Source organism: Anarrhichthys ocellatus, unplaced genomic scaffold (assembly GCF_004355925.1).
Source record: "Anarrhichthys ocellatus isolate YVR2014 unplaced genomic scaffold, GSC_Weel_1.0 scaffold285, whole genome shotgun sequence".
NCBI lineage: Eukaryota > Metazoa > Chordata > Actinopteri > Perciformes > Anarhichadidae > Anarrhichthys > Anarrhichthys ocellatus.
Window position 1 is genome coordinate 55,572 of NW_022280305.1, and position 21,172 is coordinate 76,743.

The 21,172-nt window shown below is 40.4% G+C and overlaps 3 protein-coding genes across 5 annotated transcripts in view; 1 reads left to right on the forward strand and 2 right to left on the reverse strand.

The window, feature by feature from the left end:
- The window catches only part of LOC116401223 (alkaline ceramidase 2-like), a 12,107-nt gene extending 4,119 nt beyond the window's left edge, over window positions 1-7,988 (reverse strand). Inside the window, exons 1-4 of one of the 2 annotated variants that reach the window (XM_031879532.1) lie at window positions 7,599-7,988; window positions 7,116-7,230; window positions 4,261-4,402; window positions 3,629-3,766 (exon numbers count right to left, since the gene is read on the reverse strand). In XM_031879532.1, coding sequence (XP_031735392.1) covers window positions 3,629-3,766; window positions 4,261-4,402; window positions 7,116-7,230; window positions 7,599-7,712 — 509 coding nt within the window. In that variant the 5' untranslated portion in view covers window positions 7,713-7,988. Of the gene's footprint in view, window positions 1-3,628; window positions 3,767-4,260; window positions 4,403-7,115 lie in introns of both variants that reach the window. The other variant, XM_031879531.1, reaches the window with a different exon arrangement.
- Window positions 7,989-8,932: 944 nt separating this feature from the next.
- Window positions 8,933-12,444, forward strand: LOC116401227 (40S ribosomal protein S6). Its single transcript, XM_031879537.1, has 6 exons — window positions 8,933-8,998; window positions 9,620-9,751; window positions 10,191-10,401; window positions 10,861-11,007; window positions 11,857-12,014; window positions 12,308-12,444. Exons 1-6 carry the CDS (start codon window positions 8,993-8,995, stop codon window positions 12,401-12,403), a joined length of 750 nt encoding a protein of 249 aa, XP_031735397.1. The 5' UTR covers window positions 8,933-8,992; the 3' UTR covers window positions 12,404-12,444.
- A 1,466-nt stretch (window positions 12,445-13,910) lies between these two features.
- On the reverse strand, window positions 13,911-17,100 carry LOC116401225 (perilipin-2-like). 2 transcript variants are annotated; one of them, XM_031879534.1, is made up of 7 exons: window positions 17,015-17,100; window positions 16,895-16,919; window positions 16,410-16,593; window positions 15,671-15,753; window positions 15,312-15,561; window positions 15,079-15,215; window positions 13,911-14,325 (listed from the first exon to the last, which is right to left on the reverse strand). In XM_031879534.1, exons 1-7 carry the CDS (start codon window positions 17,032-17,034, stop codon window positions 13,990-13,992), a joined length of 1,035 nt encoding a protein of 344 aa, XP_031735394.1. In that variant the 5' UTR covers window positions 17,035-17,100; the 3' UTR covers window positions 13,911-13,989. The 2 variants fall into 2 exon arrangements, with proteins under 2 accessions (XP_031735394.1, XP_031735396.1); XM_031879536.1 differs by having other exon boundaries at window positions 14,067-14,325; window positions 15,072-15,215.
- Window positions 17,101-21,172: the final 4,072 nt, after the last annotated feature.

The following is a 21,172-nucleotide window of genomic DNA, read 5'->3' on the forward strand; positions in this document are numbered from 1 at the left end:
GGGGGGCAAGTATTCTGGTCTCTGCACAAATATCTGCTAGTGGACAGAGCACTGACCTACAGAGATGCATGCCACTGCTCAAACTATTCTTAGTCTTGTCCTTTACATAACACCAGTTACACCCCCGCTGCCGCTGGCTGGGGCAAAACAAAGACAAAGGCAAGGAAGCGCGATTAAACGGTGTTGATGATGCAACTGTTTAGTCACTGTGACACAGTTCATCCCCTTCCCCTAAGACAGAGCGTTTGATGAGGTCATATCATTTTACGAGCCTTTAAATTTGAGTTACCATTGTTCCAAGGAGAGAGGAATGTTGGGGTGACACAAAGACAAGCAACTGAAAAATGTAAGTGCTTGTCTTAAGTTAACGTAGCACAACAGTAGTACAAGAGTCATAAAGTCTCATACATTTTAGCAAACGTTAGAAAGGTATTTCCGTTTCAGAAACATTAACCGTCATGAGCTCCTGGTCACAGCAGTGTAAGCAGCAAAACATCAGGAATAAGTTGAACTGAGGAAGGGTGCGTTGGTGTCACGGCTACTCATCAGCAACAGGATGTACAAAAATAGATGGCCAACGACTTCCCAAAGGGAAATAAGCCATTAATTTGCCATCAATATTCTATTCTACTGTTCGATCGATTATATGCTCAGCTGAGCTGTGTATCAGAGATGGCACTAAGCCAGCTCACTGCCTTTACATACATGCAGTACAACTGCCATAAGTAGGCAAAACACCCCTTCCTGCTAACAAACACTGACACAACCATCACCACACAGCTGGGTATCAGGAACACTGTGCCTATCAGCTCAAACAGACGCTTGTAAGATAAGAAACATGACATGAAACCAGGACTTCTGCTTGGAGACGTGAGCGTCAGCGTGATGGAGAGTTTGAGTGTTGGAGGCAAAGATAAGTGAAGGAAAGGCCAGTCTGTCTATCTCGGGTGGAGCACTGTTGAGAGGCTTCTCTCACTCGGGGTAAAATAAAGGAAGATGCTGCATAGGATGAGTGCAACAAGGACTGATATTTATCAAAGACACTGGAGGTCTTCCTGCTTTGCTTTTAATGGTATAACGGCTTCGCTTTAATATTAGATGTCAAACTCTACTGTGTGACAATATGTATTTTGACTTTCAAAATAAGTCAAACATGTTTTTTGTACAAATTTAGTCTTATTTCCAAATATGTTCAAAATGATGATAAAAAAAAGTCAAGAAAACAGAAGTGATTAGACACCACTTCTGTTTTCTTGACTTATTTTTTAAGACATCAGCAACAACTTGATGGGTAAGAGTGATGTTTTTACAGAAAGGAAGCGATGACAAAACTACAAAAATAAGACGCCAGATGCATAAACCAGAATCATCCTTTACGTGCTGAAAAAAATATGAGAAAAATCTACTTTTTAAAACCTGGGCAGATTAAATTGACGGTATTTAAAGCGATGGTGCATCGTTTTTATCTGCACATATGTATATTTAATAATTAGTCTTTTTTAATTCTTATTTGTTTGAACTTTGGGGCTATGGCTTTTTCAACACGTGCTTCTTTAACATTTAATTTACGAACTACATCTGTTGTTTCAATCAAAAATACTAAATACCTGGTATCATTCCACACACCCGTTATCTTGGCAATGTGCGAATGAACTTAGCTCTCACAAGCCAAAACTATCCTTTCATACAAAGTCCCTTTTGTTTGTTTTGTACTATCCTTTATGAATAACTCAGCAATTATTGCACAGCTGGTGTTATTGCTTCAGCACTAATATAATATTTGAAGAGGATGTCCTATACACTGGACACGTTGTTCTTGTCCAACTGGAAGTGACTTGAATAGAGGCCAGCAGTCGTACTGTAAAACAAGCAAACAACTACAAAACTATCGGTTGTTTCTGAGGGCAGAAGTCCATCAGCCACGGCCACAGGAATTCTCTCCCACTTAGCAGAACAAAGGCAAGCGACCTCAACAGATGACTGGCACTTGCAGTAATGTCAGGAACAACCAACAGGTTGAACAGTGGATGACTTAGGGTTACAAGAGTGACGGTGGCGAGAAAGGGATGTAGGAAATGGAAACAATAGAGCAACTGCACATTGCTGTGACGGAGAAAAGCAATACAAACACACGCAAAAGGGCATGAGTGGCTTGTTTTGCATTTTCAGGGACATTCTTTCACATCATAATGTCCCAACAACATGCCATTAGACAATGTCAGTACAAAAAGCCAAAGGTGACATGTTAGCAGACTAAAGAAACTACATCTTGAGACCGTTTCCCTTTCATCCACTGAACTACTTTACATTAATGCAGCTGATTTCACTAGACAACTTAAAAACACCGACATGGTCACCGATATCTGCTGCTGTGGTACTCTAAAGTTCAAACTTAGCTTAGTTAGAGCAAGTGGTCATTTATTTATTCAACCTAATTAAGTTGAGTCGTGAGTGAGGAAGATATCCTGTGGATGGTGCTAAGTTATACATGCACGCTATGATTTTCCCACACCTGTCATATTGTATTACCACTTGGTCCAAGCTAGGAAAAAAACAAACATTATATACATAAGAACGCTCAAAACATAGACAGAGCACAACACTTCATACTCTGAAAACCAACCCCACTTCGAGCAGTCAGCTGAACAATTTACAACCGAGGGCTGAAAGGCAAAAGATGCCTGTAACTAGATAAAAACATACAATTTCAGCATGTGAGATATGATTTAAGCACCCTGTCTACCAGGGGTGCAGTTAACGAATACTCTCCATATTATATACGTTTATTAATATAATGATGGGACAAGTTGGGAAGCTAATGTTAGCAAGCCAACTTACTGCAGTAAGCTCAAGCACTTGAAAACATAATACTGCATATCTTTCTGATGTATCCACATTCAACCATAACACAAGTTGTTTACCGTCAGTGTAACTTACAGAAATATATTCAGCCTAAAAGTGACATTTAGGAAAAGGAAATTGGTGCAAACATAACAGACGTACTGAGAGTCAAGATCCCACCGTTTCCCCATTCTTCCCGCTGATGTTTCCTCAGTTTTTCCGTTCGGCAACGTAGTTCTGGGTTCTTTACACTCTTGTTCACCACACCGCGAAGGTATTTTTTGGTTGTTTGCTAACACACAAAAGTGAAAAGGAGGCCCTTTCATGTGATATAAAAGTCAATGAAGAGTGAGACATTGTTTTCCCTTCCGGGCTGGACTCAATTGCGCTCCGTCTCTGTTTGGTCACATAATTACAAAGTACAACATTTTGACCTCGTATAATTTTGTCTGCCTCCTCCGCCTCCTATAACTTCCTGCTTCGTGTACAAAATGACCCACATTCTTGCTCCTTCCCCACTGACAGAGTTCGTTTCACTGTGTTCAGTCGACATCAGGCAAACAAGAGCATATGCTGTACCAGAGGCAAGTTTCTCGTACAGCCATAGACGGTATACAAGAACCGGTCAGCTTTCTCCATTAGCGCTGCAGACTTCTGGAACTATCGGACAATGCTCCACTCTCTCTAAAGTATAATCATGGCTGAACCACAACCAATCACGTGTCCATGAACCACAAAGAACTCAACATCAGAGTTATCCGATTTATTGTATGAGGCTTTTACTAACCTTTTAAGCTCAGTAATGAGGAGTACGGTGCAGGGGATGCCCAGAGTCATGAGTGACAATGAGTTGACGACAGGTTTCACGAAGGCCAGCCCAGTGGTGATCCCCGACAAGATGCCGATGACCACTTTGAACCTTGAGCTATATTGAAAAAGCAAAACAACAAACAAAAAATTGCAGCAACTTTACTCTATGAACAGCATTGTGCAATTCAGAGAGGGAGCTCTTCCCAGAAAGCACCGTGACTCACTAACACTCGGTAAACAAGAATCACTCAGCTCCAAGAGGGATCTGAAGGGAATGAGCAGCCATGATGGCTCTGTGACAATGGAAAGAGAAGTAAAGACATGTGATGCAGCTTTTACTGGCGTCAGCTATCTCGGACAGGCCTATTATTAAACTGGGAGTCATAGCAGAGACGACACACCATGCCACTGCTCAAACTGCTGTAGGTCTACCCGAAATGTGAGCTGAACGTGACCTTTGCCTCGTTGTGAAACTGATTTAATGTGAACACAAAGTCTAATTGGAAACAACTGTGATCTCTTTTTTGTTGTTGTTGTGTATGTAACACAACGAATACCCTATCAGACACCGTCATGTGTGTGTACACACAGTTACACTAGCCAACCTACCGATCCCTCCTGAACATCCTGGGTAGGTATCTCTTGGGAAACCACATGGCAATGGCACACATGAGCACCCACAAGATGGCCAACTCGTCCAGCATCTGGCCGAGAAAGCTGAGCGTGGCGTGAAAATATGTCGATCCAATACCTGAAAGAAGATGGACACGCAAACACACAAATGAGACGTCGTCTGAAGATTGATGAGATTGTGTCTCTTAAAAAAAAAAAAAAACATTTGACATTATGTCGAAAAGAAAGGAAAGTCAAAGCGATGCACAAGTTAAGACTTAAACAGTTTGTTTCAGGAGATTTCTTTTGTACAGCTGAATTGTTCCCATTTCCATCTATCAAAAAAGTATTTAAAAAACTGATACAAAGTTGCAAAATGTCACCTCTAAATGAGATTACTTTAAATAGAAAATAATTATAGTGACATTAAATGCTTTAGGCAGACAAGTGACTGAACACTGGAATAAACAAGTTAACTCGAAGAAGCAACTTGTAAACCAGCGTTAATGTTACTGGATGTTTTGAAACTCTGTGGAAGGATGGATCAGCCCCTTTGTTATCACGGCCCAACAGACCTATTATCAGAATAATCTGTTTTCACAACAGGAGATTCCTACAGTTCCACGAACTTCTTATCCAAAAAGGGAGCACTGCTGTCAGTCAGAAGTTACTAATCATGACAACCCGTCGGTGTACTCGTACAGAGAGCTGAAACATTTATGTGATTAATTCATTAGTTGGTCTCGCGAGAAAATTATTTCAATGATCAAATGGAACGGTTTAGGTTTCTTCTACCTTCTATTGTAGTAAACTGAATATTTTTTTGGAGTTTTGAGTTAGTTGGACAAAACGAGACATTTGAAGTCGTCACATTGGACTGGATTTGGAAATTATCACCCACATTTTCACTTATTTCTTCCATTTTATTAACAAAAATGAAGCAACAGTTACTCCTTTGGATGAGACATAAAAGCACTCATTAGCACATACAAATCAAGATCAAAAACAATCAATCAAGAAATAAAATCAGAAGCTTAACCAATAATGAAAACAATCCAATACTGTATATGTCCTAGTAGCAGGCAATGCAGTCAACCCTAAACTACATGTTCGACTCCTACCAAACACAGCTGAGGCCAAAACCAGAGAAAAGCAGCTGAACGTTGTTTTCATACTAGAACCTATAGGGTTGTTTTTTTACTACAGAGACAGCTGTAGAGATGAAACCATGTAACTGCCTTCTCTGCTGTGTAACTTTTAACAGCCTCCAGATTCCGAACAATGGATACAGTCAGAGCTACTAGCCCACTGAAAAAAACCAAACTGGATATAATTTGATCACTGGTTTGGAAGACAGATGTTGGACAGGGTTTGATAGGAGACACGGGACTACTCCGATAGGAAAAGAAAAGATTAACACAAAAGTTACACAATCTGAGCATACATGGCCGATAGTTAACGTTCAGTTATGCAAATCGTATTCAACAGCTCCTCAGTTATCAGCCAGTGAAGTCACATCTCAGGAACATTGGGAGGTCTGTCAGGTTGTTGTTTTTTGCTGACAGTGCAACCAGAGTGTTTTCATAGCAGCTGTAAGGGAACTGGGCAGTGTAATCTCTTAACTGTGCTGTTATGTACAGACAGTGGCACCATTTAGGACTCAAATACTGTGTCAAAGGAAATTGAGGCAGTAAGCTTATTCATCCCACCAATGAATAAGCCTAGTCATAGTAAAGTGTTTGTCTTAGAGGGTAAAATAATTCAGGACGACCTGAAGCTAGAAACGTGTACAGAGACAGAGGCCACGGCTGAGGAAACCTGCATACGAACAGTGCTGTTTAATAATGTGGGCGCCTACATACAACTCATACATGTTGCACAATGTTTAATGTACTTTGTATATGTACTCATAATGTTTGTGTATTTTGTCTGACTAACAGTCCAAACACCCAAATATTCTGTTTATCGAGCAGTTTAATATTCGGATCATTTTCATTATTGGTTTATTTGTTGATTTTCTTTCTTGATCAATCATTTTGTCTATAAAATGTAAGAAAATAGTAAAAATGCCGGTGGTAATTTCCAAATACAGTCCATTGAAACATCTTCAAATGTCTTGTTCAGTCCAACTAGCTTTCTAAACCGCCAAAAATATTCAGCTTACTAATAGAAGACGAGAAAAAACAGCAAATATTCATAATAAAAGAGCCGGAACCACTGACTTTTTGCTTATAAAACAACTAATTTATTAATTGTCAAAACTGTTAATTTTCTGTTAAATTAATTAATTGGCTAATTGTTTAAGAAGCAGTGTAATTTCATACTCAAAAATCAAAAAAATATTTAGCAATCTAGATTGCTTTGGTGTGAGTAGCCTAGTTTTGGAGACGTGTTAGACCTTGTTGAGAGGAACTATGTTCTTTCCACCAGAGTTCCTGAATGAAACTGCTCACAACCAGGTCTGTGGATTATGTACTCAGACATTTCAAATGTATTTTTTTTTTTTTTTTTTTTTTGGGGCACTTTGAGCACCACAAGTCTGAGTGTAACCCAGAACAATCCAAATTGATAAATAAGAACTACAGGCAAGAGGTATTTCTGTATTTAGGAGTTAACTGTTACTTTAAGCATTACCTACAGAAGAAAAAATTTATAAAGTAAATGAAATACTTGCCTGGCCCTTTACAAAATGTATAAATAAAGGAAGAGTTGTATGGTTTGTTAGCTGAGGGAAGTTTAAGCGTGATGAAGGCGATGAAGGTCTCCCACAAAGCAGGTCATGAAAGACATGAAAGGTTAGGTTATCATCATCACACAGAGTGTAGACATTAATGTTAGCTCAGACAACTTACCGACCACAACTAGTAGACTCCATATGAGGTAAATCCCACTGTTGAAATGTGTTGCATATTGGCGGAACAAGCACATTAATATGGGCGGCAAAACAAAAAACAAAATGTTGCTGATCTGAAATGATAAACAAAAGGGGAAAATAAAAAAGCTATGAGCAAAAGTAAAATCACAGTCGACTACTGATCGTGTCAATGACAACATGCTTGTCAAAAGTTGATGAGTGCGCGAGCCTCGCTGGCCTTTAACAAACTTGACAGCCAGTGGGAATGAGAAAAGGAACATTTAAAACCTGATGCTAACAGTAAACAACGTGATGCTGAAGCTAAAAAAAGAGGATCATATTGAAAGACAGCAGTGCAATACAAGGAAAAACAAAACGACAGACAAGCTGTGCACTAGAGTTAGTTAGCTGTAACTTATATAGAACTGTATTATGCAAGAAAACAAACATCACACATCGTTAAGCTAACGTTAGAACCGACCGTGTTGTAAAATTCAGCAATGCTGGGGTAAATTAGGTAATTGCCTTCACACCAGTCCACATCGGAGCTGCCAGCCTGCAACTGGTCCCAAAAAATGAGATTGACGTTACTCATGTCTGAACTAGTCCTGCCGGATGGACAGAGCAGACAACAGTCGACAGGAATGGACCAAAAAAAACAAAACAGCACACTTGAGGAAACTGTCTCAATTTCTCAGCTCCGTTGTTCACCGATAGATTTCAACGTTTTGAGACCTGACTCGACGATGTGGTAAACTACAGAAATCGTCGCTGAGCTGCATTTTTAAGCCGCTGTCCTTCCACAAAGCTTGTCGTGACACTCCGCACTGTGCATTTGACAGCTGTGGCCAAAGAGTGTTCAAGCGCTGCAAGAGAGTTCACCCCTATCTGTTTCCTTGTTCAGTGACACGTGACAACACAGCGGCATTGAGTCCGGAAGCAGCCGGTCTAAATAGATTTCAAGCAACTTTACATTTTCAGATGTGCTTTTTTTACTTTGATATGTCACATTTGTTGTCTGGTATTGTGGGCATGCTGACTCACTGGCATGTCTTACTGGTATGAATCAGAGCCACTATAGTCCATGATCGATAATATTGTTGAAGTGCAAAACAAGTCTGTATTATTAACTGCTGCATATCGACGAACTTGGAGACAGTTATTTCATCCAGGTGCTAAATTAACCAAACTGCATTACTTATAATGTCTTAGTTAGGACATTTACAACTCCTTATCTACTTTCTGGCTCCCTCTGGCCGAGGCATGCTCAGTGACTCTATAACATAATATTAATATAATATTTAAATAATATACTTACATGGTCATAACCATTAATTCAGTGACTCTATAACATAATATTAATATAATATTTAAATAATATACTTACATGGTCATAACCATTAATTGATACGATTGATTAGTTGATGTTATTTGTTCATCTTGCTGTGAGTTGTGGGAAAACATTTTTACGTTTCTTAACCTTCACATATTTTGTCTCATATATTTACAGTTTATAAAAAATTAGATAGGCCTTACGAATTTTGAGCTAGGCTACCAATTATGTGTACACCACTCTTGGTATGTGGTTGCTTTTACATGAAACATACATTTTAAATAATCAAGATGAATAAATTAACAGATAATTACCTATATGCTCTATTCATATAATCAGTTTAATGCAGTTGTGTAGGTCGGCATTACCGTTTTATTATGTATTTTTGTGTGTGAAATTATTTTCTTAACCTTCAGCTTGAGGCCAATTGGAAAACTACAGCGGTTCAGTTATCGCGAGAACATTTCAGGCCTATGTGAGACCACGAAGCGGATATCCTGCCTCTTTTCCGTGGCGGACCGTTGTAGGGCCGGTTTAGCAAAATGAAGGTACATTGCTTTCCTAACTCTAAATTTCTGCGTAAAAGCTATTTTCCTGTAAATACTTCACTGTGGTTGATGCCATGTTTCTGAACTTTAAAGCGGAGCAGTTTAATGTAGTTATCGCGGCTCTAACTCTTCGGATGATGTTTGATTACGATGAGAGTCAGCGCTGACGATCCTGTCGGCAAGGGGAGCTGTAGAAACATGTCGGCACACTGAGCGAAATGTGCAGCCTATTCAAGTTCCCTGCAGTAAAAAGTTTTCCGACTTTTGCTGCCTACGTTACCTAAATCAGCAGTGTTACCCGAGTTGTCAGTTTACAACGTTATCCGTTAAACTGTTTGTGTTAGTTAGCATTGTCGAGAATGCTAACATTAGCTAGTTGACATAGAAGCTAACAGGCCTCCGAGCCACGGCGTCTCCTTCTGAACTTTAGCTCAGATGCGCTGTCGTTAATGTGACTGCAGGGTGTTTTTTCCCGGTGTCAGGTTCCCACCAGTAACTTCAGTTGTCTCATTTACCTGCTAAACCTATCAGCATTAGGACTCTTAGTAACCTGTCGTGACCCATGAGGAACCAAAGTGCATGTGGTAACAACTACATTGCAACTCTCTCCTTCTCTTTCAGCTGAACATCTCGTTCCCCGCTACTGGCTGCCAGAAGCTGATTGAAGTTGATGATGAGCGCAAGCTGAGAACTTTCTATGAGAAGCGTATGGCCACCGAGGTGCCCGCTGACCCTCTGGGAGATGAGTGGAAGGTAAAGTGTTGTTTGACCTCATAATGTTGTAAGTACTCTGTATAACATGTTGCTGAGTGTATGTGTTGGTTTAACTTGGTGGAAAGATGTATAGATCTATTAAACCTGATGTGGCACACCAGTAGACCCTTTCTGACTGATCTATAGTTATTAAGGGGGGACAGCGTGTTGCAAGAGTAACTGTGGAGCCGCTTACCAGATACGACCAGGTCCAGGATCAGTAGATGGTTGACTGGTATTGCTCTCTCATTGTGTCTTGCGTACACCATCATCAGAAAGATTCTAATGCTGCTGCTCTTATTATAGCCGTATATCCATGGCTGATTGAAACGGCGTCACTAGTTCAATTCCCTCGCATTCTCGAAGCAACTACGAGTTAACTCAGTAACCCTAAATGGAAGAGCGGAGCCGTAACGGCTTGTTTTCTCTACTTCTGCAGGGCTATGTGGTGCGCATCAGCGGAGGCAACGACAGGCAGGGCTTCCCCATGAAGCAGGGTGTGCTGACCCACGGTCGTGTGCGCCTGCTGCTCAGCAAGGGCCACTCCTGCTACCGTCCCCGCAGGACTGGCGAACGCAAGCGCAAGTCTGTCCGTGGTTGCATCGTTGACGCCAACCTCAGCGTTCTCAACTTGGTCATCGTCAAGAAAGGTAATACAAGCGTGGAAATGATACAGCAAAATAAGCACAGGCTTGTTTTGAAATGTATGTTAATATCGCTTGTAAATTATGTTTATGGCACACCAGTAGACCCTTTTTGATTGGTCTATAGTCATTAAGGGGGGACAGCGTGTTGCTAGAGTGACTGTGGAGCTGCTTACCAGATACAACCAGGTCCAGGATCCATGGACGGTTGAACTGTAATGCTCTCTCATTGCGTCTCATGTACACTATAGTCAGAATGACACTAAAGCTGATGCTCTACTAAATGCAGCAGTGTGTTTGTCTTTGATATTGGGGTAGTTTCACTGTCACACTGATGAGAAACTGTCCACAAAGTCTTAATTTGTTTCCATTGATTGTTGAAACTCCTGCAAGTACTTAAGCTGTAGGAAGTGCAATTTGTAAGTGAACTTGACATTAATCAAGTTGATCCTTTGTTAACCTCAGGTGAGAAGGACATTCCCGGCCTGACCGACAGCACCGTCCCTCGCCGTCTGGGTCCCAAGAGGGCTAGCAAGATCCGCAAGCTCTTCAACCTGGCTAAGGAGGATGATGTGAGGCAGTATGTTGTGAGGAGACCTCTCTCCAAAGAAGGTAAGACGGGAGAGTTTTCACTTAAGTCGACAAGTGCTGTTGGATCACTGAATGTAGCTTTTTATGGATTTGGCTTCACTTGAAGCTTGAAATCAATTGAGCTTATTGTAATATGCAAGGATGACTGAAATGTGAATTTGAAATACTTCCACTATGAAAGCACAGTGGGAATGTTAAACAACTTGGTTTTCAGGGTAACATTGCAGGTGTTTGTATTGAAGCTTTGTCTGGAAATTTGAAATACAGTTGATCAGTGGTGGGTATGCTGTCAGTTACATTTTTGACAATTATAATTGTCAAAAATTATAATTATAATTTTTGTCATGTATCAAGCCTACGTGTTAAATATATTGTGAAACTCAATACTACAGATTTTAAGGACCACTGTACATGTTCAGCCTAATCCTTTTTACAGTGTGAGATCTATACAAACTTCATTCTTCCACTTGTCAGTATTCAGTCTTTTGAATCCTGTATGGCTGAACAGCAAGAAAGTTATCGAGGCCGATGATGCGTTTCTTTGCCAGATAAGACTTTAAAAACAATGTAACTTAATCATTCTTGCGAATTTTGTACTTGTAAGTGTCTTGCTAAGCTTTCTCTACAAAATTGCGGCGACACAGGATGGTGGAAATTAGTTTCGGTCCCAGTTTCAGAATTGTTTCACCCACAATAGCTTGCAAAAATGAACAAATGCTGATGAGCGCAATTCTTGTCAGTTAGATCTTCGCACCTCACCTGCATCTATAAAATCACTTCAGCTGTTGGGAGTGAGGGTGGCCAGTTCACCATCGCCCAACACTCTTTACCACCGTGGTCAATATTAAATGATCCCTTCTCTTTTGGTAGGCAAGAAGCCCAGAACTAAGGCTCCCAGGATCCAGAGACTGGTGACGCCCCGTGTGCTGCAGCACAAGCGCCGCCGCATCTCCCTCAAGAGACAGCGCACCCTGAAGAACAAGGAGGAGGCGTCTGAGTACGCCAAGCTGCTGGCTAAGAGGATGAAGGTAATGTTTAGTCTTTTTCCTTCTCCCTATGTCTTGACATCTTCAATTTTACTTGTATTACTATTATGGCGGGATCGGGTCTTAAAGTTGGGACATTTTGATGGTTGTGGTTTAAACCTAAAACACTTATAAGGACAATGCACAACATTTGTTAGTGTACCTGTGTTTGCCAGCTGGATAATTTCTAACAAGCCCATTTGACTTTACTGTGTTTTGGGGGAATTATCTTGTTTGCAATTTGCTGCTTTTTGGATGTCTTGAAACATTGTACTCACACATGTTCCTGCTAACAGGAGGCCAAGGAGAAGCGCCAGGAACAGATCGCTAAGAGGCGTCGCCTTTCTTCTCTGAGAGCATCCACATCCAAGTCAGAGTCCAGCCAAAAGTGAAATCACAAAGTCAAATAAAGTCATGTTTTGCTGAAAAATAAGCCTGTGTGATGTCTTCAGTACCTTGATATAGAGCAGGGGTCCCTAATAGGCGGACTGCGATCCGGACCCAGACGCCGTTGTATCCAGACCAAGGCCCTAAAACCGATAGATAATTATTACATTTTGATGGAGCGCTTCCAATTTAACTGCCACAGATTTTTCAGCCTTTACGGCACTTGTTCAGTGGTGCAAATCGCATCACGTGATGCAGCTCAGCCAATCAAATATGGGTATTCTGACAAGTTTCCTGATTCGAGTGAGATGTACACACACGAGAACGAATAGGAGAATAATGTGAGTCAGATAAGTTATTTCACATGTTTTCCAAAGAGAGAAAAGTGGTCAGAGACCAGAGTCTTCAACCAATAATGGACACGTATAGGTTAATTCTTCCCACGGACAGTTTAAAACCGTTCAGAGCGGTTTTAAAAATGTTCAGAGACCGTGACGATTATTAAAAGCGGTAATATGAAGACACTACCAGACAAAGCACAATTCTGAGCATACTTACCATCTCACATCTGAAATGAAGACAGAAAATAAACCTAGGAGCCCAATATGATCAGAATCCTAACTCATGAATTCACTTCACAATATTACCAGAGGAAAAGAGCTGAAACAAGTGGTTTAATAACCAGATAGTCCATGCGAACAAACTTAATCTTGTTGGATGAGAAAAATATTTGGCTTTTTTGATTGGCATTGCTTCACATCTGAATGGACTGAATTTAAAGCTGCAGGACAATTCAGTGAAAAGTTTCTAAAACTAAGTACTTAGTTTTAAGATGCACTTTTTTCGAAAGCTGTTTAATCAGTTATTTTTTAATCCAGCCTTTATTTTTCTTGAAATGAGATTCATTTATAATCCATCCAGTTAAATTTGAAAATAGTTAAAATATAATTGGTGTACTTTATTTGATTTGACAGTTGACTACAGACGTTACTACTCGGCTTCTTGAATATGGCACTAAATAGCGCAAGTTAATTATTGTAATGTTCAAATAGACCTTTGCCCGAGGATATTCTCAATCTGGACCTTTGAGTTTTACTTGAATACCCCTGATGGAGTATTAAAAATGTCTAATTGCAGGTTTGCCAGTTGAATTATGGAAGGCAATTAAAACCAAAATTGAGAAATCACTGAATATGCTATACTGTTCGGTAAATAAAATATTTAGCTTTTGGTTGCCATTTCAATATTTGTCTTTTCAGAAACAAGTGCCATTTTAATAGTTCACGGTTTAAATGATTTAAAGAGCTCTAGCCATCAAAAACATGTTTCAAGCAGCAAAATAATACCTCCCATATTTACTTAACATGGGAGGTGTTTTAAAGTAACTACATGATAAACTGCCCATGCTAAGTTCTGCATGCGATATGTCCATATGTACTGGTTACAGGACACCTTGTCTGCCAGAACTAGTCCGCTAGTCTTAAAAGAACAAGAGGGAACAAGTTTCTTCAATGTTCAACTTTAATAAGTGGTTGCACCTGTCTGGGAGCAACCGAATTTAGCACACATACCCAAATAGTTGCATTATAAATCACAGATCACATCTTTTAACATCACACCCATTTTCAAACACAGGCGTCTTGGTTACCCGCCTCATGTAGGAACACTTGGCTTGTGGGTGAACCTGGACCACGGCCTTCTGAGTCGAGCAGCTCTCTGCAGCATTGAGGAACCTTCGATCCTGATAAAACCTGTGGCGGTGGGGTTTAGGGCAGCTGAGGTTGTACATCTGGGAAATGAAGAAGCACACAGACACGAGCTGATGCTGCAAGAACTGAGGCAGCACCTGGGCACTCCAGGATAAGGTCAGCCAGCTGGTCTGAAGGTCCTGAACCCGACCTATAGACCTGGACAATTTCACCCTGACCTGTTGGGAAGAAAAGGTACTTATTTAACCATGCAAGCTAAAATGACAGTGGGTGCAACAGGCCTTTTTCAATGAAGACGTAGGAAAAGCACAGGTGTAAATTAAAGTAATGATACCTAAATTTCATTTAGCTGCTTTGATTTCAGGGTCCTGTATCATGCACGTTGGCTCACTGAAACAGAGCCAATAAGGTTATTAATAACACCTGTGCTGCTCCTGCTGTGAAAGAGACGTATGGCCAACTGATTCAAAACAAAAGCAGCCGAATTGAGTTGCAAGTATTGAAAAAAAAAAAAAGTCAACTTCCTTTATTTAATTACTGTCACCTTGAACGTCTGTAAAAGTTAAATTGCCTTAAGAAAAAAACCTTAACAGCCATGTCATAAATATTTATGCATTAATAAGTTAATATCTTTTGGAATGCATGCGCAGCCTCCTGTTAAAAGAATAGTGTGACATTTTGGAAAATGCGCTCATTTGCGGTTTTTGCAGAGTTTGATAAAAGTTCAATAAACTCACCCAAAAGTCAAGTACTGCACAGAATTCACCATAAATCCACAATTTATTGGTTCCAACTCTTTGGTTTTGGTCAGAAATTATGATAGTTTCCAACCTTTACTCTAACCGTCGGTAGCTTCATATTTAATAGATATTAAATAAGGATTAATCCTCATCCAACTCTTGACAAGAAAGCAAATATGCATATTTTCCAGATTGTGAAACCATTCCTTTTACACTGTACTCACAGCACACCTGAACAGACTGCATCTTGGAGCCGGCCATGTGGTACATCCTCCTACACAGCTTGGCGGCGAGTGAAACCAGTCGCACAGGGTATCGTCTCCCGAGTGTGGCCGCCTCAAAACCCTGGACCAAATGTGCTTCTTCGTCTAGAAAGTCATCAAGAAGATAAAGTATGGGTAAATTCTAAATGTGACTTCCAGCTGTTTCACATCAGTAACTCATACGTGACGCTATCAGTATACCTTTATCTTCCTCGGTGGCAGGAAGCCCTCGGTCCATCAGAGCCTCGGAGGCGATCAGAGCGGAGTCCAGCCCCACACTGGCCACAGCGATGGCTCTCTCCACAAGTGACTGGCCAGCCTGGTCATCAGCCAGCTGTATGCCGCCCATCACCCATGCGACCGTGTGCTCCACACGGTCCATAGTACCGTAAGCTGCGATGCTCACCACATCCTGGATTTCATGCATCTTGTTCTTGGCAGTGGCCACGATCTGGGTGAAACGGGCAAAACCAGGAAAAGACTGTTGTAGTTTCTTGTGCCTTTTTGAGGAGTGTGTGGGGGGGCATCATTGAGATTTGGAAGAAGGGAAAGAAAATGACCTGCTCCGTTGGTGTGTGAATTACTGGGAATGCACTCTCCAGCCAGTCAAGACTTCTACATGCAACGTCATTTACAATGGAAACTAGAAATATTCAAGACAGTGAAGTCAATAAATCAAATAATATCTGCATCATCTTTTTTCTCCACACAGCAACCGAAAAAATGTATTTCCTACTATATACATTATTCCATTACGTACACATGCTGTTAATTTATTATTAGTTTAGATTTTATTAATAGTTTTTGGAAAGCTTGTCCTGTGATAGATCCCCAATAAACCTTTTACGTAAACCTGAAACACGGACTCAATTGAAACAGTCAATCGACAGAAAGTAATCAACAATTTTGACGATGAAGTACTCGTTTAAAGGAAAGTTTCCAAATATTTTCTGGTTCAAACTTCTCAAATGGGAGAATTTGATGTGCTTTTGTATGATTCCAATTTATAATCCAATCCAAAGTTATTCAACATAGAATGTCTAAATTAAATATCTTTGGATTCTGAGCTGAACAAAACAAGCAACTTGGACATCAGCTTAGTCTCTGGGAACTTCTGTTGGTGTCTTTCGCAAATTTGACATTTTATAATTATTTAATTGACAGATTGATCAACGGTAAAAAAAAATAATCGTTAGTTGCAACCTTATTGTAAATTCCCTGACAGTTTCCTTCAATCACAAGCACAGTCACAAGCAGGCAGTCCAAACAAGTATTGTTGGCCCACAGTAGCCCACTTACTCTGAGGCTCCAGCTTAACAACCACAGGAGAAACTACGGCTGTCACGCTGCTCTCCAGCACTTCACACACAGACCTCAGACTCGGGTGGCTGCATTTAGTGTTAATGTACAAGACTGAAAGCGTGGTGCAAGCCGAGCGAACCACGGGCAGCTTGGCCAGTCTGGCAGCTGCACTCTGCACCTTCTGCAAGAAAAGAAAACAGCACACACAGTCCACATGCAGTCCTCAGGGGTTTACAGTGACGTAAATGATTTAATTGACAAATTGAGCATCAAAATGGAAGCCCTCGTTCCTATTAAGATGGGGACATCTAATTGAAACATAAGAACCTCTAGCTGTCCTGTAAGAAACGATTCAACACCACATTTAAACAGAATACATTTTTAAGAACTCCCTCTGTACTAAAACGAGAACGACTTGTTGTCAGGTGTTGATGCCGAGTGGATACAGGTAACGAGGGTTAATCTACCTCGATTGTACTCACCTGGTTGTTGTTCGTCGGCATGTTTCTTGATAGGAGGAGAAATGAGTTAATGTCTGAAATGTAACCTTCTTTGTAGACTTTATTGGTTGAAAGGGGTGTTCAAGAAATTACACCACTCACCCAACAAAGTGCGGCTTCATTTGAGAAAACTGTTGCTCACACCGCCTGGTCGCGTACTGAACTAGCGCTCACCTGCTTAATGCTGAAGTACTTTGTCAGTTCTCGCGACATGTCAACGCAGCTGTGACGAGATGATACAACGCAAATATTTCAGTTTGCATCAGAGGCTACTCAGCTAATAAAATATGTTATTTATTGTTTTTATTCTAATCTAATCTTCATCATCATGAACAGTTGTATTTATTGGTTTATTTGATACGGGACAGTGCACATTAATAAAATCATTTCTGCAAATGTGCCAGAGTTAATTAGCCAAAAGGCTATTTTTCATCTGTAGTCCCAAGAGGCAGATGTTACAAAATAAACTTAAAAACAGAAGATAAGATTAAAGTTAAAAGGTTGTACAATTTTGACACTTTACAATGGGTGCACAAACAATGAAAAAAAGTGAGAATAAAACTGTTATACATTGTCAAGTACAAACAAGACATGCAACACAGAGGCTCTCAAAGTCAACACACACCGCAAATAAAATGAGGGATGACAATGTTAAAATAGAAACATGGACTAAAGACAATATTATGCTCTAGTTGTTTAGACACTAAAAAACATCCATGTCAGAGGCACAAAACATAACAGCATGCAGAGTATGTGAAATACATAAATCAGTCAGACACAGCTAACAACAATAAAAGACATGCATGCAGGTAGATGAGGGTCGACAGGCAATTTCAAGAAAGACAGACAGGTGACAACAGACAGATCGAGGGAAGTTCAACACAGACAGAGGTGCAGTTACATTCTAGTGCTGACAGAGCTGGGTACTAACTAACCATTTCTTTAATTGAGATTTAAATGAACTGTATGTTTGTAGCTCTCTAATGGTCACTGGGATGGAGTTCCATTGTAGTGCACCTTGTACTGAAAATGCAGACTGACTGAAAGCACTTTTCCTGAGTGGGATAATGCAATCCCCTCTTGCTGCTCCTCTTGTGAGCCGATATCCAGTTGTTCTGATGATAACAAATTGTTTGAGTGGAGGAGAGGTCAAGCCATGTATAATCTTGTACACGAGACAGACATTCACATATTTAATCATGTTCTCCCAACTATACAAGTTATATTTTTTTAGTATAGGGCAATGATGAGAAAGAACAGATTTTTTTATCAAGGATTTTGAGTGTTCGTTTATACAATGACTGTAGTGGTTTCAGAGTAGTGGTGCTAGCCTGTGACCAGGTTGTTAAACAGTAAGTGATAAGGGAAACAACCATAGAAAGCATGTATGTCTTAGCTGCCTCTGTTGACATGTAGTTTACAACAGTTGACAACAGTTACATTGCACAGTTTCAGGGATGTTCAGGAGCTTTGAGTCGATATCCAGTTTTTAGAATATTATTATAATTATCTTTGGACAAATTTAAAATAATGCACATTTAGCTGCACAGGTGTTGCACTGACTAAGATTACTTAATTAATTGGAAGTGTCATCGCCCTTTATTTGATAAATCACACCACGAGAGCTGGTTATTTATATCATCGGTGACGGCAACGTGTGTTTCCACAACAGGTATGGAGATCTACTTAAAGTGGGCACTATTGGCCTTGTTAATCAAACATCAACACTGTGAGTAGGATTTGAACCTACATGGGGATACCCCATTGGATTTCAAATCCAACACCTTAACCACTTTGCTCACACAGCTGATTGATGCTTGACAATATTAATTTAAATCTTTGAGCGAATACCGAAAAAACTGAGGTCAATCTGGCAGTTTTCTTAATCCTGAATGCTATGAACAAATCAAACACCACCTGATACCTGGAGCACACCACCGAGGTGAGCCGGCCGTTTTGTTCCAGACCTTTGAGAAGTGATCCACAACGGATGCTGATTCTGATGCAGAGAACATAAAGTAATCTGGAGGCCTCAGTGGAACACAAGGGGTCAAATAAAATCCTCCTTTACGCATTGCTCCTGCTGCTGCCTGTCTGGGAACAGAGGCTTAGATGCAGACAGTGTGTCCACGATTGATATCTGACACTACTATGAGGACTGTCAGAGAGAGAAACCCACCCAGGTACAAGGACTAATAGAATGGTAGTAATGTGAAATAGGGGGTAATGGGTATGTGAAGTGACAAAGTCAGGAGCAGTCATGATCACAGTGCACGGTGGTTATGGTGCCAAAGGAAAAAATGTCATACCCTTTATGTTAAAGAACATGTTGCCCAATCATTGTAATACCACTCTATGTATGTAGGGGTAAAAACAAACACAAAATGTTACCAGTGTAGTTAAATGTCGAGACGACATTTGTTCAAATGGGGGAGAGTGTGAGATAAATGGATTTTTGACTAACTAATTTTATATTGTAATGTGTGTTATAGTTAAAACGGCCAGCAGGTGTCACCATCTCACCACTAGGGGGGTTGTCTGTGCATGGTATTCACGCTTCCTTGTAAATTTTCTCAGAAAAACAGCAAGAGAAGAGTGTAACTAGAGAACAGGCACCCTCAATAAAACATTTGTTTAAACTGTATTCAAGGTGATATTTCGATTTTAAAGGCACACATGGTTTAGGTAAACTGTTACGCTTGTTAGGTAAGGCTAGTAAGATGTTTTAAGTCGTTGTTTGGTAGAAAACTGTTGATAGGGCCGTTATTAGCATTAGCCTAACAAGCTAATCCGTTGGTAAATGCGACCGCATGGTTATTGTGGTATTGTTGCTTAGTTTGGACATTACTAAAGTTTCTCAGAAGAACAGCAAGAGAAGAGTGTAACGTAGAGCAGGGGTTCTTAACCTTTTTGACCTCGGGGCCCAACTTTTCAAGTACAAAGTCCCATTCAAACATTAACACTATTAGTTTAACTAATTGATCTCACTCTTGGTTTGATTTGTATTCAATAACTATATTGTTACCTGTTCAACTCCACCCCTATTTTGGAGCAAAACCGCCTAAAATGACATACCCAAATTAAAATGGCTGTAGCTTCTGAACCACTGTGACTATATGCATCAAAAGTGTCATAAAACCTGTAGGTCATATAGAAACAGAGCAGTGGGCCTTTGGAGTCGGTAGAAATTGAAGATTTTTGTTTAAAAAAAAAGTATCTTTCAGTATAAATAACTGTCTGTGGCTGTATCTGTACAGCTAAATGACAGTATATGGCTGTAACTACACTATCAGTGAACAACTGCCTCAAATTTGAAGAAGATTGGACAAAGTATGACGATTCTACAGTGTTTCTTCCATGAAGAGATCCAGGCGGAGCTCTAAAAGGATATTTGGATACCCAAATGGACACATGGTAACCAAATAATATTCTGACACACTAAATGTGTTTCTCCCTTTATATTTTGATATTATATTATTTTCCTTTTATTTTAGCCTTTGCAATTATATATATATATATTTATGGTCGAAGACGTGGTATGTAAGCAGCTGACTTAATCTGCATAATGAATGCGACTGAGCGGTACGGTCGAGTATGAGCAAGGTTATACGTTGGTTGACATCTTATAGAAGAGGAAGATAAGGTTTGTATTTTAAGTACTAGCGTTTTCTGAAGCTACTAGCTCCATGGTACCATCCGCTAGCACATTGTTGGGTCTGTAATATGTCTTTTTCCGTCGATATGCTGCAAGATCCGACTTGCAGCTGTTATGGCGACTTTGGACAGTGTGTGTTTGGGCTCCTTTTGTGAAAAATCCATAAGAAATGAAAGACAATCGATGATTTCTTTGCAAAGATGAGGGTTTTGGGCATGCTGGGATACCAAACACGGCCATGTTTTGTGACGTAGTTTGCGCAAGCAAGCCGTAAAAACGGAACGGAAGGGGAGGGGATCGAGGAGGATCCTCGCGGAGTTGAACAGGCAAAACCCTTGTCAAATAAATGAGATGATACAATGTGATGATCACAAAGACATTTATTTATCATGTGTATGTAAACCTGCATACACAACAAGAAGCCCAACAGGCTTTCCCACGAGCGTTGGATGTTTCGTCGCTAGGTGTCGCTTTATTTTTGAAGGCTTCAGTGCTTCGTTTGATAGCATTAGCCCACATTCCACACACTGAAAGTGTTAAGAAAGTCAGGATTGTACTTGCGCACACGTTTAGACTGTTTTTTTGGGGGGGGGGGGGGGGGGGGG